The sequence below is a fragment of the Nipponia nippon genome, unplaced genomic scaffold (genome assembly GCF_047370975.1).
Source record: "Nipponia nippon isolate SJK-2023a ecotype South Korea unplaced genomic scaffold, ASM4737097v1 scaffold_5, whole genome shotgun sequence".
Taxonomy (NCBI): domain Eukaryota; kingdom Metazoa; phylum Chordata; class Aves; order Pelecaniformes; family Threskiornithidae; genus Nipponia; species Nipponia nippon.
Window position 1 is genome coordinate 29,350,408 of NW_028262369.1, and position 17,412 is coordinate 29,367,819.

The 17,412-nt window shown below is 46.1% G+C and overlaps 1 protein-coding gene across 3 annotated transcripts in view; it reads left to right on the forward strand.

Moving 5' to 3' along the window:
* The window catches only part of BEND5 (BEN domain containing 5), a 963,465-nt gene extending 950,990 nt beyond the window's left edge, over nt 1–12,475 (forward strand). For all 3 annotated transcript variants that reach the window (XM_087732924.1, XM_087732922.1, XM_087732923.1), the window contains one exon: nt 9,834–12,475. In XM_087732924.1, coding sequence (XP_087589050.1) covers nt 9,834–9,857 — 24 coding nt within the window. In that variant the 3' untranslated portion in view covers nt 9,858–12,475. The remainder of the gene's footprint in view (nt 1–9,833) is intronic.
* The last annotated feature ends 4,937 nt before the right edge of the window (nt 12,476–17,412 follow it).

Consider the following 17,412-nt stretch of genomic DNA (forward strand, 5'->3'; position numbering starts at 1 on the left):
AAAGGTTTTTTTTTTTAGCAGTCTTTACTTCTTAGACAGTTCTTTCTTTATACCCTCCCTGTCCAGCATGGATATTCTCCTGTGCACCCTGCCTCCCATTACAGCTCATCCAGTCCCTCCCAGAACCCTTCAGCCCCTTCCCTCTGGCTGAGCTTCCTCCAACCTTCCCCCAGTTCCCCTGGGAGCCCAGCCCAGTGGCCATGCAGGGTTTCCCACAGCCTACAAGGGAATGTCAGGAAGGTCAGGACTTGTTTCGGACAGTAACCCCTATGTGTCCTGCAGTCCTCAATGTGGGAAGACCCTGTGATCCCAAACAAATGCCTAGTTCAGAAAGATAATGTCCATTGTTATCAGCATGCTAAGCAATTATTTTCTTGAAGGTGATGTGTCTGTGGCAAGATAGGAAAGCATCAATGACTCAGCTGGGGAGGGCAGGAAGGTTAGAATATTTTCCTATGTGAGCTAATGAATTAAAAGTCCTGCTGAAAATGCTGGACATTTTCTGGAGCGACAAGCTGTTAGGCCTATGAATTTCTAACAGAGTAAAAGAGACCTCTGTTCTGCCTACTGAAGCTGCTGGAGAACAGAGCGCTGCCACTTAGACGTGCTTCAGAGAGGCTCAGCAAAGTCCGTCCTGGATACAAAGACGTCTCTCTAAGGCTGGGTTAAGTGGGCACAGAGCAAGAGAGCGCAGTGCAGAAAGGGGCTGTCAGGTGGCAATGAAGGTTCATGCCCTTCCTCTCCTCTTGTTACTGTCTTTTTTTAAGCTGCTTGGTGACCAGCAAATTCTGCTCCCATTGCACTCACTGGAAAGCATTTGAGTGGGGCTCCCTTTGATGCTGCCAGTGGCACAGGGAGCTCTTCCTCTTACTGAGTCTCTGTCCTGCACTGACCTCTTTCTACTTGTGCCAGAGTAAAGGTTAAGATTGCTTGGGTCGAAAGTGAGAAATGTCCTCCACCGAAATCTCAGGTAAAAGGTGAAAAATTTGTAAGTGGTTAGGAGAAAGCAGAGTACAGCTGTTACAGAGAATGGTTAAGGTAGGAAAACAGATTTTTTCCTGAAAAATTCGCAAATGCCAGTCACCTTGCACTGCCTTAAGTCCACCTCTTTGCCCATATCAGCGTTGCTCTGTTCGTTCACTCTGGCTCATTGACTGCTCAGCAGACCCCTGCTCCAGCACAGCATCAGCAGAGGAGCTGTTGCCTCTTTAAACCACTGACATTTTTTCTCTGAAAGCCACCAGTTCCATGTTTCTCATTTTCTGGACACACTGGAGTTCAAATTATAGAAGTGCTGAGTGCTTACAGCTCTGACCGAGGTTAGGGGAGCTGGGCTTTGAACATACACAATGTGGGTACCCTGAAAAATCCCACCTGGGCCTCACTAGTGGAGCATTCTGCAACTCATGTCTGCACCATGTTTTCCTGTAGGTAAAACCCAGGCTCTCTGCTCACAGCAGTGTTGGAAAAGAAATTCCTTCCTGGGTGGGAAGTTCATGGCTGCTGCACTGATACACAAGAGAAAGTCCAGGAGAAGATGAATAATTCTGTCTAAGAGCAGGGATTTGATGGCATGCAGCAAATAATGCCTGGAGCCACACACTGAACAAAAAAAGGACAGAACAAAATATTGACTGGCCCCTCATTAATTGCCATCTCTCCATCGTGCCCTCAATGAAGCAGTAGTCTTGTTGAAGAAAAAGTAGGCTGTGATGAGCTAATTAAAAGACCACATCAGAAGGCATATCCGCCAGGAGGTTGAATTAAAATTGCTCTGACAGCCTTTATTCTGGCAATTCCTCCTTCTGCTGCTTGACTTTGCAGCCTTAATGATGATGTATGAGTTCACAGCTGTGTATCCAACAGGCTGGATAGGCCCGTGGGACTGTCCCGTCTTCCTCGGAGGCGATGGGCACTGTCATCTGCATCACGTTGGGTGAAGCTGGGGAATGTCTTCCTGTGTATGGGAACAGTCTGATCAGAGGCACTTCTGCCAGGACAACTCAGCCTTTCAAGTTTTGAGCCCCATCGTGACACTAAAGACCTGTGTCTAGGGGTTGTGTGGTCTTACGGGCTCATACTGATACCATCCCAGGGATTTGCTGCTTTCTGGCATGTGCTGTGTTTGGATTCTTCTGTCCTACTGGGTCTGGGATGCTCTTCCCAGTCCCTCTCTTCCTGTGTTTCAGAAAAACTCCTCTCTACACTTTTAAGCTCTACCTTCAGGATTTTTGAGGTTTCACCTACATCTGGTAGTGCATTCTTTGACCTAGCCATGACTGACATGAGAGCTGGAAGTGAAGTGAGCTGGGAGTGAAGCTACCTGTCTGCTTTATATAGATGGCTGCTTCTTGTCCTTCTCTAGGGGCTCTCTTTGCTGCCATCCCCAGCTCATTTCTCCCAAACTTAAATCACTGTCTTGTCATCTTTTTCCCCACCATTTGCAGTGGCTAAGAGGATAGCAGAGTCTACTAAACAGAAAAAATGTTCTATACCAGATTTGATCTCAGAGCAACAGAGATCTGAAATACTCCACAGCTTCCAGAGCACAGTAGCATTGCAATGCTGGAAAAGTGAGAGAAAGGAAAATCGGGCACCTTTTCTTTTTTTCTCATGGCTTCTCTCACATGGAAGGAGATGTTGCTGGCCATCTTTGAGCCATTCATTCCTTGGGCTCTGCTGCCAGGGCATAGGCATGTGTTAGTATAGGAAAATATAGCCCAGTTAGCAAACTGATTTGAATGAAATGTCTGTGTGGGCCAAACAAACTACACATTCTCCAATACATGGGCAAGGAGGCAGCTCAGATTTCAGCTGCACATTTCAGCCACGCTGAGAGGCTACCACTGCTACTAAGAGCAAATTCAGTATCTCCATATTTTTTGTTGTTGTTATTGCAAAACAAAATTGACTTGGGTCTTCAAGGAGAAGTTCCCCAGAGCAATTCTGAAGACATTTGTGGATCTGGCCATTCCCCTTGCCTACAGAGGATACACGCAGGCTCTTCACCTCCCTAGGCTACTTGTAACATCAGCAGCTCACCCTACTATGCCCCTGAGGGGGTGAAGGGACACCCAGAAGGTCCCAAGGCACCAAAATGGTACCAGTATCATAAACGCTGCTGTCAATGTGTCTTGAATTGTGCAGACACAGCAAAGTAAATGGTTTGTTCTCCTTCCTCCAGTGCTGCTCCAAAGAAAGGTCAGCAAAACCACTTAACAATTTGTAGAGAAAGAAGAAAATTAAATGAGGGCAGGGGAAAAAATGAGAGAGTCAGCTGCAAAACTCTCCATCACTATCCCAGCTCCCTTGGAGGGAGGACTGCAACCTATCTCAGGGATTTCACCAGAACCTGGTCCATGGGTGCCCTATAGCTGTGTCGCTTTTGTAGAGACAAGTGGGACGAGACTGTATTTAAAAGTATTCCTTATGTTACTGGCAGGGCCGGCCAGGGCTGCACTGGTGCACAATCCTACCAGCTAGCACAGAAACGCCACCTTGCAGCTGGAGCCTGCAGACTGTCTTACCTGGCTCCCTGTGTGTTCAAACAGTGCAAAGCTCATATATATGAGTGTCTAAAAAAACCCTTGCTTTATCCTCCCACGTTGGCCAGTGCACCTTTAAAAGGAAAATTAAAAAAAAAACGAAAAACAAAAAAAAAAACAAACAAAACCAAACTGCTGAGGAGTCAAACAACTTCAATCTGATTTCCAGGTCTGTAAATTGTATTAGTAATGGGAGCACTACTCTGGTTTAAAGGCAAATTATATGTCTTGCCTCAAAAATTAATTTTTGTTTTTTCCCCCTTCTCTATGGGTAATTATAATCTGTCAGCTCACTCCCACACACGTCTGCACGTTTTATGCAACTCTTGATATGTGTAGCTGTCATTAAAGAAAACCTTTCGGGTTTTAAATGGTGACACATTTGCGTGGGTTCAATGAAAAGGATCCATTTGCAGGGTTTGGGGAGATTTGCAGTGCTTGGCCAGCTCCCAGCAGAGGGCTCACCAAAATACCACATTACAACAATTACCTTGTCAAGCACTTGGGAACCAGAGTGCTGGCTGGAAGGATTTTACCCTGGATTTAAGCATGCACACACTAAAGCACATGCAAACAGCCAAATACACCTCCGGCTTGGTCCTCCTTTCAGACGGTCCCTGAACAAAGGGTGTGTAAAAATACTTCAGGACTAGCCCGGGGAACCAGTGTGCCTGACAGGTGGCCCAGCAGGAGAAAATAATCTGCATTACTGTACGAAATAGATTGGGCCCATGTTAACAATCCCTTTCAAAATGAAGGTGCTGTCAGCTGATTTAATTTAATTTACTCTACCTTAATTTACTTTTGGAAATGAGCTAAATGAATAAATTGAATTATGGCTACTTTAACTCTGAAGGAGCATATCCACTTAGGAGCTTACTGTGGTTTCACTAATCAGCTTTACATTTACACCCTAAATGTATTTGGATTAGCTCTCACAGGCATCCTCATATAGATATGCCTGGAGATACCCACCTGCTTTCCTTTTCCTTCCTTGGGCTTGTTGCTCTGCGGAAGCCAGAGCTCAGTAAGCAGATTTGCAGCATCTGTGTTTTTTCCTTCCTCACAACTGTCTGGACTTTCCCTGTATTTCTAAAGAGCAGGGCAGAGCACTCTGCTCTCAAAGCAGAGACAGCTGCTATGTGTGGGGTGGGCTGACATGGGTAACGTCTGATGTACATAGTACATTAATCCCAGTATCATAGTGCTAACTTGAACAAGCTCAAGAGACCATCATTTTCTGCTACATCTCATCAGGTAAGTGCAACCTGTTATTCTCCTGCTGCTCCTTAGGAAATAGGACAGGAGACAAGACAAAACCCATTCCCATCCTCTCTGCAGCTTCCTGCTCCAGGGTCAGTAAAGATATACAATGATGGCTGGGTCTGAGCCACGTGCATTGCTTGTAATTATGGCTGCTTCTTCTCTTGTGTGATAATATGGTTCCAGTTACAAGCTAATTATTCCTGCCTCCATGCACTGTCTCCTCAGTGAAGCAGGTGTGCCTTGCTGCAGTGAGCTGGTGAAGGAGGGCAGGAACTGAGGGATGGACGACAAGTAGTAGGATCCCTTCTGTGGCAGAGGGAGAGGCATCTGCAAACTCCCCTGGGGAGCAAGCTCTAATATGATGCCTTCTCTATAAGCAGCATTGACCAGCCCCTGCATTCAGAAAGGCAGGGTCTCAGGGTATGGACCTGATGAGATTTCCAAATAGTGCTGGGATTCTCCATGCACCACGTTAGTGGGGTTCGTACGTCCCAGAAATCATAATCTGCTGTAATAGGTGGATGGTCATCTGGCAAGCGTAAATTTGTGCTCGCTGTCTGGAAATAGGCACTGGTGACTGCTTGAAAAAAAAAAAAAAATCAAGCCTGTGGTAACAGCTGAGGATTTCTGACCTTTGCTCTAACAATTCAAATTTGTTTTTATTGCTTCTAATTGGCCTTGCTTTGGAGCACGCACATTACCGAACTGCCAGGGCACTGGCTGTCATTATCTGCTGGGCCATTTGATTTGTGTTTTTTATGTTTGAAACTTGTCAGACATTCCCAGAAAATACTGTGCTCCCCTTGCAGTGTCAGAGATGGGCCTGGTTAACTGTGTATCCATGAGAGTGAAGCATTTGAAGTAATCAGGCATTGATTGTTTAGCTGTGATGGACGCAATGGAAACACGTCTCCTCTGCGTGGAGGGGAAAGTGTAGAAATTAGATCAGCAGCTACATGACAGCAGCCAGCTTTCCTGGTTTCAGGGATGAGAGGTTAGCCATTTTCTAGCCTTGATGATTCATTTTTGATCCCACTCATGTGGCTTGGATAACTTCGTTTTCTCCTCCCTTTCCAGTTTAAACACAAATTCTCTTCCATTTTGGCCCTCTTTAATACACCAGCTGCAAACTCACTATTTCAAATCTATTGCTCCCCACCTCAAGTTGCTTCATGGAATGGAAACAAAAGTCAAGAAATGTGTGTGAAAGAGCTCAAAATGCCACAGTGGCACAAGTGTGCCTACAGTGGTGGCTTTGTAAAGCTCAGCTCATCTAAAACGTTAGCCCGGTTTGAAAGTCTGCTGATTCATTTTAAGACCTTTAAGGCTTAAGGTTTTGTAACAATTAGAAATCCAGATACAATTGTTTTAGATGTGAACATGTACACCACATTTGGAGCAGAGGTATATAGGGCCTGTCTCCTTGCAGACGGGCTGAGAGCACTGCAGGAAGCAATAGGAACATCCCCATTTTGCAGAATGTAGAAAAGAGCATCGCTGAAAACACCAAGATGTTAGACCTCAATGTGAATTATGCATCTGCTGTATTTAGATAGAAGCAATTTTGCTGTTGAAATCAGAGGTTGGCATTTTTTCCCATGGGGTTCTGTAACTCAAAATTGTGTTGAGATCAAGCATGTAGTGGTTGGTTTTTTTTTTTTTTTTTTTTTGCTGTAAAGGTGAATGTATTCAGATTATTCAAGTGGTGATTTTTGGATGTACAATTAGTTGACTGAGAGATGTGGTATAAATTTGGTATTGTAATTGCTATGCCTCTGAGATTTCAATTTGCAAAACAGTTTGCATGGCTGCAAGATTAACTGTTGTATGTGCGATGAGCATGCAGCAGAGTAGTGATTTGATCATGACTGTCTGTCAATTGGCTGTAGGTCCAAAAAAAATCACTTTATCAGAAGTACCTGATGTGAACAGAGTGGCTGATACTCACGATGCTTCAGTTCAGTGGATGCCTGGGTGGCTGCTAAAAAAGGCCAGTGTTTAAAAATCCCACCTGTGAGTGCTGTTGGTTAGACAGAATTTCCTTTTTCTGTGTTACCCAAAGAATGAAAAAGGAAGGAGTTTTAAGACCCATTTTTATCCTCTTTGGATGTTTCATATTATATTATTTCCTTCACTTGCAGAGAGGAGAATGGGAATGATGTTCAGCAGCACTGCTCTAATGGACTGGATGAGGGGGTGCAGAGAAATCAGTGTCTGTACAGAAGAGCCAGCCTCAGCACGGGCAGGAGCTGAGCCCTGCCTGCCCGTCCTGCGCTGGCTCAGCCCCTGGGAGCGGGCAGGCAGGCTGTCAGCAGTGACAGGGGCAGTGCTGATGCAGCCCCAGGGCAGGGGATCGATTGACTGGCTGCCTTTCCTGTGTTTTGCATGATTCTCCATTTGGTCCACAGCTGCTGCTGTGTTTGGGTCTCCAGTGTTGTCTAGGAACATGTCAATGTAATTATACACAAAACCAGAGAAACTGCTTGTTCTCACTTCAGTGTGCCTTTCAGGTCTCCCTCCCAGGGTCCTAATTTATTTATTTTTGTCTCCAGTGTTTATCTCTTCAAAATACCACTGTGCCTTAGGTTGGTGATTGAACTGTGGAGATGCAGGAGATCCTGAACTGGTGGCAGCTGTGACAGCAGTGAGGAGGGGAGGGCTGGTGGAGGTAAAGCCCTCTAAGCCCTGCATCTCATTGGCCCCTACAGTTTTTCAATTCTTTTAAATAGTATTTTAAAACCTCCTTCTGCAAATAAAAGCAGAAGCACTGACACACACCTGCGTGGTGGGAAGGCAGGTTTCTCTGTGTCGCTACAGCAGGCAGGTTTAGAGGGGCCCAGGTCCTCAGGGGTGAGTCAGGGTGGAGGGATCAAGAAACCTGGGTTTCCATTTCAGCTCTTCTCCTTCCAGTTCTCCTCAAGTCTGCTGCACGGCCTTCGGTAGGTCACTTCACTTCTGGTAACATGGCTATGTGAATGGATAGGTCCTCCACTTCCTAGTGTTTGTGGCTCAGTATGAACTGGTACAGCACCAACACCAGCTTGGCTTGGGTCTCCAGATGCTGTAGCGAATACAGATAACTGACATTAGAGTGAGCAGACTGAGTGCTTAAAGAGTAGATCAGGCACAAGTACAGGACCCTCTCCATTTGTGTCCTGACATTGCAGTGGGGGGTGAACAAACAAAATCGGCAGGGCATGGCCGGTACTGGGGGGCCAGGAGCTCTCTGAGTGGGCACCCCAAAGGCTCATCGGAGCCCCGTGGCTGGTGCGAGCAAGGCTGACAGCGTGGTTTGATTTCCTTCCTCGGGATGGGAACGGATAGTCAGGTTTTGCCGCTTTTACAAAGGAGAAGCCATCAAAAGGTATATCTGCTTTTATAGCCGCAGCACAGCCAGCTTGGCGAGGGGAGGTAATTCACGCCCTGCCAAGATAAGTGAGAGATGCAGCACCACGGGGTTGGAGCTTGGTATGCGCAGGGGATGAAGATGGCTGCTCAGAGCTGGTGCTGCTTGGGGTGAGTGCAGAGGGACCCCACTCTCTGCTGGCAGTCCTCAGGCAGCGTTGTAGGGCTGCCTTGGCTGCCAGCGGGCAGCCAAGAGCTGGCTCCTCTGGCTCCTGGTCCCAGTGTTTGGCCCACAGGCACCTTTGCGGTTCCAGTGTGACCTGCTGGTGCTGGCCGAGTCTCCCTGAGTGAGGGATGGTGCTGCAGGACCCACAACCCTTGTCATTCAGTCTCTCATCAAAGCGAGGTCTCTGGGTACAACAGTGTGAGTTGTGCCGCTTTTTTTCCCAGGCCTGGCTCTGCCCAGCACCGAGACAAACCAGCGCTGAAGCTGTCCAGTAGCTTGTACCTGTCTTGCTGTAAAACACAAGTATCAGAACCCAGAGGGAGGAGAGGTGGTGAGAGTGCTGGGCTGTGAGATGGAGGATTTTAATTAAGGCCTCTAAGCAAAGAGGCTCTATAAGTAAATAGAATAGCAATGTTACAGAATTAACTGATAATAAAGGATAGAGATTTACTTTTCCTTAAAGTAGCAAACATTCATCTTGTACACCATAAACACACACTCAGCAGTACTTTGTCTGGGAAACAAGTAGTGAGATTTATCGGGAACCAAAGCCTTACAAAGTAGGTTTGTTCCCCCAGACAAGCTGCAGGAAGCTGAGGAGCTGTTTCTGTGGTGCTGAGTTGTGATGAGCTCAGTTCTTATCCCATAAACTCCTAGGGCATCACTGCAAAAGTACTTTGTATTTAGCGTAACTCTGCTCCTTTGGAGGTCAGTAGTTAAATTCCCACTGCTCTGCTAGGGCTGCAGCCCAAAAGGTGCACTGGAAATGCAACACTCCAAACAATAGTCACAACTGAAGTTTTGCATGACTGTTAGATAATTGGAGTTAACGGGCATGGAGAAATAGCAGTATCGCATCAGGCTCTTTGAAGGCATTGGTCTGGATGCTGGAAGCACTGGCATCATGTGTCGAGCGACAGGTGCTCCCCTGCCACCCAGCGGGAGTCTGTCACCGAAGAGTTTGGCCCCAGCTGTGAATATCCCTGGCAGCGGGGGCAATCCGCTGGTGAGCAGACCCATGAACACAGCTGTCCTGTGAACGGTATATGCCCCAGAAGGAAATATTAACAGTGATAGGAGGGCTGTTAATGAGCAGAAATGAAGTGAAACCTTTCAGGCATGTGGGTGCTGCTGTGAGGAGAAAATGGTGGTAAGTGCATTAGCCCAAAGGGAAGCAGTGGGGCCCTTCTCTTGGAGAGCTCAGAGCTAGCGCAAAGCCCTTGAAGTCTCCTGGAAGGACTAACCCTGCTCTGGCCAGAGGAGGATGGGACCAGCTGGTGTTTAACCACCTCTAATTTGTCTCAAGCTGCCAAAGCCTTCCTTGCAGATGCACTTCACTGTGAGACTTTACACATGGCTTCTCCTCGGAGCACACCCCACACACAGCTTACCTGCTGCTGAAACACACAGTGTTTTACAATACCTGTCCTCTCTCTCTCTTCCTTTGGCAGGAAAGAAAAACTGCCGCTTTTTAAATGCACTACCCAGCGGGGCCAAGGGAACAGCCATGCTGGTGGCAAGCCAGAGAAGAGGAGCCAGGCGCATCTGAAGGACCAGTCTCTCTCCATGCGATGAGAGGCGAGGAGGCTGGTCTGTGGAACGAGGCGGAGGAGCATGTCTGGATCTGGAACTGATGATGTTTCTCTTTTTTTCCCAGAGAGGTATTTCTAAGATAACAAATAGTCCAAGGAGGAAAGAGGGAGAGGGAAATTAGCTAGAAATTTTACTATTGATTCTTTTTTTATTTATAGATGGTAAATCAATTTCAGGGCTTTTTTTTTTCCTTTTTTTTTATCTCATCTCTGGGAAAAAAAGAGCGACTCGATAGATTTGCAGAAATCATTTGCGGTGGCTGAAAAGCTATTTGTTAAAATGAGAAAGTCTCCCCTTCCTGCCCGGCCTCCCTCTCTCTCTTTAAAGGGGTAATCCATATGATGAGCTAATGAGGGAGTCCTGGCTCCCCTGCTGCACCATGTGATGTATCCCCTTTTAGTGTCGGGCTCAGAAGCTCTTATGCCAATTGCATGTGCTAGCCCTGTTAGCTTGCATTAAGAGAGCCTGATAAATAGCTTCTGGGAGTCAGGCAGGCGCTCCTCAGTGTGCCGTTTATCATCCGCTGCATGGTTTAGGTTTTTTGCTCTTCTATCAGATCATTTGAAGGAAGGGGTCATATGAGCAATGTTATTGTCAGGCTGCAGGCGTGAAACTCACTGCAAGACCTGTCTAACAGGCAGGAACCATGGTCCTCCAGCAAAAACTGGCTGGGGGCCTAGAAATACTGGACTTCCCAACAGATGTATGACTGAGGCGATGTGAGCTAGGGGTAGTGCTGAAAGGGATGAACAAACAGTGTTGTGCCGCTATGGTAAGAAATTCCAGGTAAAACTTCACCATCTTCCCATTACATGGACAGCATGTGAAATCTCTGCTCGAAGTCACTGTCACTAGGCAGTCTTGTTTCCTGTCTTGTGTGATTAACTGAAACATCTGTCAATGATGTGGATTTGAAGCGCCAGGCAAGTCGTTCTGAAAATGGAGAGTAAAAGAGCGTGACCCTGAGGGGAGTCCAAGTGTCTCCCAGAGGATGGGAAGGCAGAGTGCACTTAAAGTGCCTCTTGCCAACCCATCAGAAGACTCAGGAAGCAGCTTCTCTTCGTTGTCTTCTGCTAGGAGTTGGGCTGCAATGGTGGCTTGGAGGAGAGAAGGTGCCAAGACCCAGTGGACAGAGCGGGAAAGGATGAACCAGACTGGAGGTGAACAAAGATGTGGGAAACAAGACTGAATGAGCTCCTCTTGGTGTGGGGTGGCCCTGAAGAAGTAGTAGCCCCAGACAATCGGTTCTCTAGTAAAAGAGCTGGGTTGGTTGCTCCTCTCCTCTTTACCAGGACTTGAGTGCCATGATCTAGGAACAGAGTCAGACTCAGCTGGGTGCTCTGGCCTGTGTGTGAGAAGAATGCATTCTAGGGATAAATGAAAAGGTATCAGAAAAACTGAGAATTATAGCCTAAAATAGGCCTTCCAGGTAACTTAAATTTGCTGTCCCTTGTGAAAGTACTCTGTGATTCTTCAGCAATGGAGACCTGGCTGCAAGGCCTGAGCATGACCAACACTGAACCAAGGTGTGATCCTAGGAAGAACTGAAAGCAGCCTGGATTGCATTTATGCAGCCAGGAAGCTAGTAGGCCCTCATATGTGCTCATCTGTCTTTGAATACAGTTCCCATATCTATGTCTCAATGGATAGAAGGGAGCTCTGTGTAAGGTCCTTGAGCTTCTTTCCATACAAGTAAACACAAAGCAAGCAGGGTCAAGGCTGAGGTCTGCATTCTGTGTCTCAGGACCTCATGTGCACTTCTGGAGCCCCATCACAACAGACCTCCGGGGAGCAACTGGTACATGGTTTCCATCCAGGCAGCATTACTGCAGCCAGAAAGAGTGAGCAGGTACAAGTCAGGACAAAAATTTGGCTGTGCATGCCTCTGAAAAAAGGACAAGCTACTCAGAATCTGACAAAACTTGAGCTGATTGTGTCTGTGCATTAGCCACCCAGTAGCTGGGCTTTCATTAGGTAGTTAGTTATTCTCTGATAAAGGGAACTTGGCTGAAAACAAGAAATAGATATCCCACTGGAAGGAAAATGATTTAAAACACCAAGCCAACCTGATACTGTCAGTATTTCAAGGTGAGGGTGTTAAACTGTGCATGTTTTTAGGGGGAATGAAATGCCTTCATATGATGAATTCCAAGGCATCCAAAAGGCACAGTGCTGGCTCTCTGTCTCCAAAAGCAGAGTAATGAATAGCAGTGACAGTGTGATAATTAAAATGACCTCTTGGAGATATGGATTAGAAGGTACGCAGAAGGGGGATAAGTTCTCCTTTGAATTAATCTAGTGTTAATTTATGACTATCATTGGGTTTTATAGGGTTTTAGTGGAAGACTTTCAAAGTTGGTTTACTGGGGTGATAATGTTCCTTCTGCATATTCATTGAAAAAACACTTGCAGAATTCCTCATTCTTTCTTTTTGAATGGTTCTATATACACATATATATCTATCTATATATATAATGAAAGAGTTTCAGGTATTTGCTTAGCTGCTAAAGAGTCTACTCTAGAAATATGAATAAAGCGATAAAAGCAGCTGTAAAATGAGTGTGTTGTTTCATTTTCATTCCTTCCTCCTCACAGGCCCCCAGAGTCACTTCAAAACCAAGATGTGGACAAGCAGGTTCTGGGAAGCCCTTGTGCTGCCCTGCTATCAGTTGTCAGAGGCTCCTGCTACCCAACTTGTAAAAGTCAGTCTTTTAAGTTCAGATGTAATAACTGAATCTTCCTGGAAATCACTGTCTCCTCTACTTACTTGTCTCCTGCCACCTATACCTGCCCCACAGCCTGTGATTTCCAGGTCTTAGTACTTAGAACTAATGCAGAATGCTCACCTCTGCCAGAAATGCTTCCCTTCTGCTGAGGTATCCCAAGCTTTTCATTGGATAGAAAGGACAGATTGGAGACAGTTACCCATATGGGAAATAATGACATCCCATTTGTCAACCCCCATGCTGGTAACCTTCTTCCCATCCTCTCCACCTGCCTAGCAATACCATAACATCTGAATGTAAGGTTATCTGCCAAGAGCATCTGCCTAGCTCCTCAGTCGGGCAGCACGCCCATTCAGGAGCCCACCTTCCCTATCCTTGTTCCAGCATGTCATGTTCAAACTCTTTGCTCTTGCCTCCCATTTCACGCCTGTCTCAGTTTGTCTCTGGCACCTTCTGGTCCTCCCACAGCCACAGCTGCCCCTACCCATTTTTTCCACCCTGAGATCCTAATCACATCTCCTCTGAACCCTATAGGCAGACTTGACTCTATAGTGCTTTCTCCAGAGACCCACCTCTGTTTTCCAGGTTCACCAATAAACCACATTTCTTGAAAGCTCTCCCTGACCTGCTGGGGATGGAGCTGGAGCCTTTCACTGCAGGCTCTTTGCTAGCTTGCATGATGAGGGCTTACACTTTGGTGTGGCAGAGTATGTGTGATGTGCACACACCATTTCACAAATGCTTGGGGAGAGTATTATGGGACCTGAAAATGAGGGACCTTTTGCTCCCAGTCTGTAGTTCACTTTCCTCCCACACGAGCACTGAGGTCCTTTTCCTCCATCTGAGCAGACACATCCTGCTTCAGAGCCTACTTCTGGCCTGCCATGAGCCCTTTCTTCCTGGAGAAGATGATCTGTTTCTCAGACGTAAGTAATGCACGTTGTACATTCAACAACTAATTCTTTACTAGTCACTGATGTCAGGTTCAAGGTAAGGTAACACCAGGGATTTTGAAAGGTTCAGAAGCCCATATGGGTCCAAAACTGGGTGCCTAATTTGACAGAACAGTATTTACTCTTAAGAACAAAGGTACATGTTTATCTGAGCACAAGTGGAGGGCTCTTCTTGTAGACCAGAGCCCCGTTGCCCTGCCTGTTTCCACTCTCTGCTTGGGGAGCTGGAGAGCTCTCCCTTGGAGCAGCAGCAATGTATTTACCTCCCTTTGTACAGGACTGGGTGATGAATATTAAAATGCTGAAATTAACTTGTTTTCTGTGCATTCTGCTCTCCTGACAAGGAAATCCCACTACAAACCCCTGCACAGGCAGTCTAACTGCGCTGAATTGGACCCTTGCTGTGAGGGGATTATATATTCTGATTGGGGCTGCGTTTGCAATTATTTTCTCTGCCACACCAAAGACCTTTACTGCAGAGCTGCAAACCAGTTATAGGAACATGAAATGCTTTGACTTCTTCACTAGGGAGACATTAATCCAATCACAGGTTATGTCCATTACAGACTATGGCAATATTGTATACAGGAATTCCCAGGAGAAGGTTCTACAAAAATTGGAATCTCTCTATAACCATGTTATGAGATTTACTGGTGTGGATAAAATGGGCAGAGTTAAAATTACCAGGCTGGCTATCTCTAAAAGACAGGTGAAGTCTGCTGGCTATCATTGCTTCATAATATTACAAATGGAAAAGCCCTGAAGTAATTGAATAACACATCTGCTGAAAAAACCTTGTGAACTGCTATAACCTAAAGATAGACTGCAAGGAAACAATGTATGTACAGCACCCGGTTAAAAGGAAAAAGATGCTTTCCTTACCTGGTGCAGGAAGATATCGCAAATGTAGATACAGATTCTCTCTTTGCCTCCTAGATTATATGCGTGTGTGTGCTATATATATATATATATATATATAAGTGCGTGTGTTTGTGTCTGTCTATCTCTTTTCATATAAAATAAGTTAAACCAGTTTCCTCAGCAGCCGGAGTCATGGTGCTGGATGGTAACAGTTCATAAGCAGAGCTCACTGCGTTTCCTTTTGTACTGGAGGTTGCTAAAAATATTTGACATGGCTTGCAAAGGAGCTGATTTCTGTTCCCTTAAAGTCTCTCTGTCCTAGTGCAGAAAAAGATTTCAAAGCACTTTGCAAGAGTTGATTAAGCTTTTCCCTGTGCTTTAGTATCAGTATTCAGTGGTCCATAGCCATGGTTTAACAGCAGAGAGCAACTTCACTGGGTCGCTGCAAGCCCAGGGCTACAAGGAATATATGTATGGGTACGGCTGCTGCAGCCACAGCCAGGAGCAGTCTGTCCGGCTGCTGCAGCCACAGCCAGGAGCAGTCTGTCCGTGTAAGTGCACCCTGCACACACCGTTCAGAGGGGGAGGATGGCCCACAGCCTGCCGACTGCCTCAGCATCGCCCTGTAAATGCAGCCAGGTCACCTCCAGGCACAGCAGAGCCAGGCTTCCTGCAGCCACATGCTCCAGACCCAGAGGAGCGGACCAACCATCGTCTCATCTGTTCTCCGGAGGTAAGTGCACTATGGGCTGGACATTTGTGGTGCATGAGAGGGGATTTCAGATCAGATCAGCCACAGTACCTCCTTCTATGGTTCTGCCTGGGCGTGGAGGAGCACCTCTCATTACTCATGTTCTTCCCCATCTGGTAGCTCTGAGCAGAGATCCAAGGGCACCTGACATGAACTGCATAGCAGCAGCATGGCTGTCAGGGGTTGTCATAGCTGGTCAATACAGGGAGGTGTGATTTATTTCACGTTTCATGCGCCTCTCCGTGGCAGACTAGCACACATGGAAAGAAGATACACTTTTGAGAGAGCGAGTCTGGAGGGGTTTGAATCCTCCTGTGGAAGGAACACAGGGGAGGCTGAGAGCATGAGTACTGATGGGCACAGTACGTAAAAGAACTTTGAAATCAGAGTCCTTTTTTTTCTTTTTTTTTAATGAAGTTGTTCATTAAAGAAGTTCTTTATCATTGAAAATGTTTAAAAATATCCAAATTTACAAAATATAAAATGCTGCTTTTCCAGTAAGGCTTCAAATTTACTGTCTGGAAGCAGTGGGAACAGAAACCACCCAACTCTAACTTAAGCTGCATTTATCAATAGCCTGGGTATGCGAAGGAAGAGTTTCTTACCAGCTAGTATTTGGAAGAAAAAAGTACTAGAGCAAGTTATGCCACTGGGGACAAAGTCTTTCTCACAGTCATAAAGGAGCCAATATCCTACTGTGATCCCCCGTTACATACACAAAATTATACTGAGTATAGAGTTCCTTGTTCATTTTGCACATTTAGGGCTGTTACCCCTGGTACTTCCAGCGAAAGCAGCCTGAACAAATGCTGAGGATTTGTACGCATTCCCCTTTGGTGCCAGGTGAAGGCGGGGGATTTTTTGGGTTTGCTCCATGTGTGTACCACTAAGATTAATGAGGATTGTTCTGTAGCATTTATGACCCATTTTAAGGCTGGATTAATACATTTCTAGAGGTGTAATTTTTTTTTAGGCCCTAAGTTTAAGCCATGTTGTGCGATGCAGTTGTGAGATGCCCCCTTTACAGAGCTGTGCTGCCATAAATGATGAGGCCACTTGCTGGTGTTTGCAGTGCTGAAGGCAGAGCACGCTCCTGCAGGGCGACAGTGTGCTCTTGGTGGGGAAGTTGTTTTCTGGCAAATCCTTGTTGTACTTCGCACTTTCATTTCTTTCCCCCCTAAGGCAGATCTCTTTTTCCCTCTCCATCGGTCACAGCCCTGTCACACTCCCAAAGAGTTAGAGCAGCTGATCCTGAGTCACCAAGTGCAAAATACAGAGCATGTCCAGGGAGGCTTGACTAAGAAGTAAGAGGAAGAAGGGAGAAAAAAAGATGGAATAGCAAGATTTAACTTTAGCTCAGGAAACTGGTTAGAGCATAGGTGTGCTCTTTAGCATGGGAGTGGCTCTTGCAGAGCTTGTGGTTCAGCACTAAGAGTTGGGTGAAACCTTTGGTCCTTTTAGGTGAAGAAGAGCTTTGCTATTCTAAATAAAGCCAGGACTTCACCCTGGAAATCTTGAATGCAACTCTTAGCTCTTCTACGGATTGGATGTTGCAAGAGTTAGGACAAAGTGAGGAATATTTATTTCTGTGATTCATCTCTACCATCCAAAAACCTCATGATATTTCTACCTTATACTAATGTTGCTTTATATACCTTTTTTTCCACATGAGGAAACACCCAATTCTCACATGGTGGCCCAAGACTCAGGCACCTGAAGTGAGGTGAAGCAGGACAGAAGTGGGCCACAGAGCCAACAAGGGAAGTGAATGAGACTTCACGGCTGAGCCACAGCAGCAAGCTGAGTGATGGCAGTGGGTGCTTGGCTAAATCATCACAGATGCTCCCAAGGCAGTGTTGGCAGAGAGCAAACAGTAATTAATAATGGCTGTTAAATGCAGATATTTCATACCTCTCAACCTTGAAAAAATGGGGAGAAGGATTTTTGCAAAATACTTCCTTTTCTGTCACTCTCACATTACATGTTCAGTACATCCTCTTCCTAAACCCAGCTGTCATTCAGCCATCCTGAGGCTTCCCAAACCATTCACTTCAAGATTTCTGACTGAAATGGCTGTAAATATCACAGTCCGCATGTTATTAGTTAGTTCCATGCCCATGATACGATGGGGGGATCTGTGAGACAA